At 41.5% G+C, this 7,471-nt stretch overlaps 1 protein-coding gene across 5 annotated transcripts in view; it reads right to left on the reverse strand.

Moving 5' to 3' along the window:
* The window catches only part of ccser1 (coiled-coil serine-rich protein 1), a 133,336-nt gene that overhangs the window by 118,313 nt on the left and 7,552 nt on the right, over positions 1-7,471 (reverse strand). For 4 of the 5 annotated variants that reach the window (XM_032515427.1, XM_032515429.1, XM_032515430.1 and 1 more), the window contains exons 2-4: positions 5,778-6,792; positions 4,622-5,048; positions 549-733 (exon numbers count right to left, since the gene is read on the reverse strand). In XM_032515427.1, coding sequence (XP_032371318.1) covers positions 549-733; positions 4,622-5,048; positions 5,778-6,767 — 1,602 coding nt within the window. In that variant the 5' untranslated portion in view covers positions 6,768-6,792. The remainder of the gene's footprint in view (positions 1-548; positions 734-4,621; positions 5,049-5,777; positions 6,793-7,471) is intronic. The other variant, XM_032515428.1, reaches the window with a different exon arrangement.

Here is a 7,471-nt window from a genome sequence, read left to right on the forward strand (position 1 = left end):
AGAGATTATTTGCTCCAAGTGAGAATGTTAGAGTGAAATTGAACACTACAGTCGGCTATATGCCAATGTTGTTTTCAATAAAAAAGCAAAGCAAGCCGATCCACTTTCCATGTTAATAAGAGCATTAAAATGAGAAAAAAAAATCAAGGGCCATTTAGAGCAGAAAAATATGAGCAATTAATTGTAACTATATGTTAACTATGACATTACTGCGATTAATCATGATTAAATATTAAATATTTTAATTGTTTGACAGCACTACCAATTACATTCGCTCTTTCCATCCCCAGGGCTCTACCTGTAATGATGCATTGACAATTTGGTAATTTTACTGCCCTGTAACTTCATTCCAATTTGGTTATTTTCTTCTATAATTGATTTTATTTAATCCTATTGTGTTTTGAAAGGTTGTTATGTTGCATTTCTTTGGATGTGTGTGTGTGTGTGTGTGTGTGTGTGTGTGTGTGTGTGTGTGTGTGTGTGGTGTGTGTGTGTGTGTGTGTGTGTGTTAACTGATAAAAATCACACAGAAACAGCTCAAGACCTACCAGACTTCCCAGTTTGGATGACGAGGAGTTGTTTCTGTGTTTGAGCAGGCCGCATCCCTCCATGCCTGGGGCATCTCTGTGGTTTCCATGGATACGAGGCCCACCAGCCCCCTCAGATGAGGAGCGAAGACGCCTTTCCATCCGCATCACCTCGTGATAGGGGCTGACGCTGCTACACAGAGAGGCTGGAGGAAAGAAACAAGTAATGAGAGGAAGAAAGTCAGATAGACAAATGAATAAAGGTAAAATAGTTGTGACAGTGATTTCACCAGCAGAGACACAATCATTTTTTAGTGTCTCCTATGTGTAGGTCTTATTTGTTGTATTTGTTCTTGTGAACTCATTCTGGAACAATGAGATATGAGGATATTTGCAGTTTTTTGGCTTTGCACTGACCAACAAAACACTGAAGAAGCCACATGATTACCATCATGTCTACGTCTCCTTGTATGTCCAACCATTTTACTACAGACTCAAATCATTTCAACAAGAAAGGAAAATTAGACACATACCAGAAGCCTGTAACACTGTTTGCGTAAATTAATATAGTCAAATTATGTTTTTGTGGCTCTTTTATCGCTGAAGTCTCTCTGTAGTTCCTATTGCCTGGAAGCTAAACATGGACACCCAGGACAGAGTGGTGTGTGTGTGTGTGTGTGTGTGTGTGTGTGTGTGTGTGTGTGTGTGTGTGTGTGTGTGTGTGTGTGTGTGAAAATATGCTGGCAAATGATCCTACAATCATGACAACTTAAAATGCCCAACCACACACAATGTACAATTGCATTAGCCACAGCTACAGTTCTTCCAGGGTTTCTTATATAACAGAAAGATGACAGTGTGTCAAACTGAGCTTGTCATCTATAACTCAAATACTTCCTTCTGCAGTTTTTGTGCTGGTCCTGGATAGTGTATAATTGTCGATATTTAGAAATTAAATTGTAATCATAATTATTTTGATTAGACTGTGACTATGATATTTTGATCATGATTTCCAAATCTCATATTTATGCCGTCAGTTTTAACTGCAAGCAGAGAATTAATAAAGTGACATTTCAGTATCAGCAAAATGCAATTATCAGTTGCAGCAACTTAACTCTGATTCCTAATCACATGGTTAGTTAGTCACTCCTTATGAGTTTAGATTATCTCTTTTCCTGAAAGGGTAATTAACTCAGCCAGAAATCCATGTTTGTCAGAGGTAAGCAATTGTAACAACATCTTGGGCTACAGATTTACAGCAAAATTATTCATTTTTGTTTTACGAGAGAAACCTGGGCTAAAAAACCTCCTCTGCAATATGTCACAGCAAGAAGTGAGAACGATAGTAACAAATCATCGTTGGTTAAGAAATAAATTGGCACTATGACACATGCTGTTTCACTACCGTCACCAATGACTGCCATTAATTTATTAACTGAGGGCATTTCTTTCCTCGAGTTACGGCTGAAGTGACAGCTACAGGAGTTTTCAAATCCGTTTTGAAACTGTTCATTTCTTGTAATATTTGGAAACAGTCTCAACTTTTATCAGAACTTTGATTTACAAAAGAAGAAATGATGTTGTCCATACTAGTCATCTAGTAGTTTTAAATCATCAGGTGGAAACCAGCTGAGCAAGACATGAGTATAACAATACGTTTGATTAGGATTAGCCCAGTTTGCACACCCTCCACTTACCAGTTTCCTGGGGGAATGTCGTTGAAAGGCTTGGTAATCAAATCTCAAAGATACTTATTGACTATGCTGTTTACACTTGTTCAGTCATGCATAATGAAGTAATAAAACCAAACAACACTGACGAAGCAGGAACAAGGCATCGCTTATACGTATTAATATGTATACACATATAAACATGTTATCTGTTCGTCTTTAAACTGCTAATTTACTATTGTGTTGAGTGTGTAAGATAGAAAGCAATTAAAGCAAAAGCGTGATTGGGATAAAGAGCATATCTATACATCGATGTCACCAAAAAAAACATTATGTCATACTAGCAAGCAACAGGCTACATGTACAGCAAATACTGTATACAGTGGTGTGAAAAAGTGTTTGCCCCCTTCTTCATTTCAACTTCAACATCAACTTCAACTTTATTTATTTGTCATTTTATATGTACAGAGTGCATACAGAACGAAATTGCGTTGCATACAGCTTATAAATATTGCAATGATATTCCAGGTGCGATGGAATACATTTCCGGATTATTTACAAAAAGTTATACAGAAGTGCAGCAGTGATCAAAGTGTAAAAACAGTGCAGGGGATGAACAGTGTGCAAATTGAAGAGTAAAAAAAAGAGAGGAACTAAAAAGGCAAAAAATTTCCTGTTCCTTTGCATGTTTGTCACACTTAAGTGTTTCGGAAACATCAAACCAATTTAAACAATAGTCAAGGACAACAAAGTAAACACAAAATGCAATTTGTAAATGAGGGTGTTTATTATTAAGGTGAAAAAAAAATCCTAACCATCATGGCCCTGTGTGAAAAAGTGATTGCCCCCCTTGTTAAAACTACTTAACTGTGGTTGTCCACACCTGAGTTCAATTCTCTAGCCACACCCAGGCCTGATTATTGCCACACCTGTTCACAATCAAGGCATCCCTTAAATAGGAGCTGCTTGACACAGTAAGGTCCACCAGAAGATCCTTAAAAGTCACATCATGCCGAGACCCAAAGAAATTCAGGAACAATTGAGAAAGAAAGAATTGAGATCTATCAGTCTGGAAAGGGTTATAAAGCCATTTCAAAGCTTTGGGAATCCAGCGAACCACAGTGACAGCCATTATCCACAAATGGCAAAGACATGGAACAGTGGTGAAACTTCCCAGGAGTGGCCGGCCGCCCAAAATTACCCCAAGAGGCAGCGACGACTCATCCAAGAGGTCACAGAAGACCCCACAACAACGTCCAAAGAACTGCAGGCCTCACTTGCCTCAGATAAGGTCAGCGTTCATGCCTCACCATCAGGAAAAGACTGGGCAAAAAGGCCTGCATGGCAGAGTTCCAAGGACAAAACCACTGCTGAGCAAAGAACATCAAAGCTCGTCTCAATTTCTCCACAATACATCTTGATGATCCCCAAGACTTTTGGGACAACATTCTGTGGACCGATGAGACAAAAGTGGAACTCTTTGGAAGGTGTGTGTCTAAGTATATTGGCGTAGAAGGAACACTGCATTTCATAAAAGAACATTATACCAACAGTAAAATATGGTGGTGTAGTGTGATGGTCTGGGGCTGTTTTGTGCTTCAGGACTGGAAGACTTGCCGTGATAAAAGGAACTAGAATTCTGCTGTCTACCAAGAGATCCTGAAGGAGAATGTCAGCCATCGTTCGTGTACTCAAGCTGAAACGAACTTGGGTTCTGCACAGGACAATGATCCTAAACACACCAGCAAGCCACCACCGAATGGCTGAAGAAAAACAAAATGAAGACTTGGAGTGGCCTAGCCAAAGTCCTGACTGAAACTAGAGATGTTGGGTATGACCTTAAAAAGGCTGTTCATGCTCGAAAACCCTCTAATGTAACTGAATTAGGACAATTGCTAAGATGAGTGGGCCAAAATTCCTCCAGGACGCTGTAAAAGCTCATTGCACAGTTATTGCAAACGCTTTGTTGCAGTTGTTGGCTAAGGGTGGCCCAACCAGTTATTAGGTTTAGGGGGCAATCACTTTTTCACACAGGGCCCTGATGGTTTGGATTTTTTTTTCACCTTTAATAATAAACACCTTCATTTCAAATGCTTGTGTTTACTTGTGTTGTCCTTGACTATTGTTTAAATTGGTTTGATGTTCCGAAACACTTAAGTGTGACAAACATGCAAAGGAACAGGAAATGAGGAAGGGGGCAAACACTTTTTCACACCACTGTATATGCCCGCACACATCCTCACTGCACAGCAAGAAGTCAAAGAAACAATTTCATGGATTCCTCATTACAAAAGAATGTCAAACAAGTGTGGGAGCCAAGTTTGTGTCCGTGTGTGTGTGTGTGGCCTGTAACTCCCATTGTACAAGTGCGTGCGTGTGCGGAAATCTATGATTTACCTACAAGTGTTTGCATGAGTTTCATACCTGCATGTGGTTTCCTCAAGTGAGAAGACCTTGGCTCGTGGCAGCCACAGAAACTTCCTCTTTCCTGAATAGAGCGTATGTTTCTTGCCCTTCTTTCTGACTGCTCTGGGTTGGAGTGACAACCCTCGCTGCGTACCACACATGCCTCACTCTCACTTGTGGTCTCTGTGTGGTAACCTGCCTTCCTTTCCTCCGCCAACTCCTTCTCCTCTGCTGACAACTCATCCCTCGCTTCCTGTCTTTCCTCCAACCTCTCCTTCCTCTCTTCCAGCGATTGTTCCTGCAGAGGTAGGCAGGGAACCGCTGTCTCAGGCTCTGAGAGGGAAATGGCAGTCTCATAGTCCGTGTTGTTTGCTGTGCTGGTGTCAGGGAGTAAAGGTTTTTCAGAGCTGGACTGGGCTGGAGTGAAGAAAACCTGAGAAGAAAACTGAATATGAGTAAAAAACAGAACATGCTTAAACGGCATTTTAAAATGTTACAAATGTCAGAACATTTATGAACTCCAATGATGCAAAAACCTGACAGTTTACAGAGAGGAAACCCCACTTCAGAATGCATAGTTAGATAGCACAGTCATACAGTATTTACTCTTCAATGGGCTAAGTATAGAGCTTTGTCTTTGCAGCTGTTTTACTTTTCTTTCTGGAGTTCCGTCCTCTGCCAGGAAATAAAATAGAATAAATTCTTTGAAGAAGGAACAGTTGTGCACACAATGGTATGAAATGTGGAGGGCAGTTTTCAGACATTTTTCACGCCTTAGCTCTTTTGATTAAAGGACTTTTCATGCCTGGTGCTCAATTTTTATGCCACATTTCACAGATTCCGCACAGTGGTCATAAATCTTCCTCCTTTATGGTTTTTGTTCTTGACATCCAAGGGTACCTATGGTTGTATTGTATATTCCTGAAGCACTAATAGTGTAATCTTTTTACACATAAAAATTCTGTTTGTGTTTACGAGCAGAAAGATTTATTGTTCCGATAATTTAGCATGCTTGTCAAAATGTATTTTTTTTATAAAATGCTGTTGCGTTACAATTACAAGCAACTTTAGACATACTGTTTGTCTACACTGATTAACCCATTTAATGATTCAGAGAGAGAGAGAGAGAGAGAGAGAGAGAGAGAGAGAAAAGAGCGTACAACGAGCAGACTACCTGGGAGTTAGAGACAGCCAAGCTGAAGTTCTCTGGAGCAGGTGGGGGTTCAGGTGGAGCTGTGTCAAAAGCCGGCCCAGGCACAGAGACAGATTCTGGTGCTAAACCAGATCCGGGGCTGGGAGCTGGCAGAGCATCCACCTCAGACACAGAATCCTCCGTGATGGGGATAAACTCCGAAGGGGTGATGGCTGTGGTTCGGTCCTCTGATATCATCGGGGACTGGAGTGAGCTCTCCCCTCCAGCACCAAGCAGCTCCCCTGGCCATGACCCCGGGGTGAGCCCTCCTGCCCCTGGAGTGATGGTGGTGGAGCTTGGCGGTTCCAGATTTACTTCTGGAGGTCTGTGGTGATCGGAGGTCCGGGAGAAGCGGTGGTGAGCTGAGAAAGATTTGGGCAGCAGCTGCTTCTTCCGTGACGACCGTTTGTTATTACTCCCACCGCTGTAGTCATCGAGGAACCCAGAGTCGTCACCCTCATTGACCCCTGAGCCACTGATACAGTTAATGAATACGTTTCGATTGGCTGTGGAGGAGGAGGAGGAGGACACTTTTTCAAAATCCTCGGTCTGAGAGCGTGGGATTTTCTTTTGCTTGTGGCTGCCAAACCCAAAGGAGTGGCGTGACTTGGGGCGTCCACCACCTTCACTGAACCCTGTTGACAATGACGTTGTTATTGCCTGCTGGTTATTTCCATTTGTGTCAGTGCTCTGTGTCAGCGGGGGGGTGAGGTTTAGGTTGATAGGCTGGACACGTGGAACGCTATTCCGTTTAGCTGAGAAATTGAGGGATGGAGTCCGGAAAAGGCTCCGGCGTTTCCCGGTACTGCCAGAACTGGAGTTGGTGCTTGAGGGCGAAGAGGTGTGGACGCCATTGCCCTGTCCCCCTGAAGACGGAGAGGAGGGGAGGGACTCCTGCCTCTTGCTGCTGCTGCGGCGGAAGATTGGCAGGCGGGAAACAAGTGTAGAGCGGCGTGAGCCTGATTCACCCATCTAGAAGATGAGGCAGTGGGGCACTCTGAGGGAACAACAAGACACAAAAAACCTTTTAACAGATACAACAAGCATCAGCATAGATTCCCATTCAACCTGAAGCCAGACAAAAAGATTAGATGTTTTTAATTTGTTGTTGGGAAGTGATGCAGCACTCAATAATTGTGATATTCTCAACTTTGGACATGCAATACCCTCTCTAATGTGGCAGGTAAAAAAAAAACTCAAAAAACTAAATTATTGCTGTTCATTGGCAACCTTCTAATTGAAATTAAAAAAATTATAACAATAATCATAATACAGTGCTTCAGAGTACAGACTGTTTGTGGTCCGAAACTGCACATTGCCAGTATTATTTCCCATGCTGGATGAGTCAAAACAAGTTCCTTCCTGGTTAAATAAAGGTTAAATAAAAAAAAAAAAAAGTTGCTGCTGCAGATGCTTCTGACAGAAAAGTCATTATTTACTAATTAGATAATTGATTAATCAAAAAAGTACTTTTCCATGCAAAACTATCAGAAAAAGCTTTTTTAGCGTCTTGAATACGGAGGTTTCCTGCTTTTCTTTTTTAAATGTATTACACTGAACATCTTTGGGGTTTAGACTGATAAAGCACGACCTTTGAAGACATCACCTTGGACTTTGAGAAACTTGAATGGATTCATTGATCATAAAATTAATCATATATATATATATATATATAT

This window comes from Etheostoma spectabile, chromosome 5 (assembly GCF_008692095.1).
Source record: "Etheostoma spectabile isolate EspeVRDwgs_2016 chromosome 5, UIUC_Espe_1.0, whole genome shotgun sequence".
In the NCBI taxonomy this organism is placed as follows: Eukaryota; Metazoa; Chordata; class Actinopteri; order Perciformes; family Percidae; genus Etheostoma; species Etheostoma spectabile.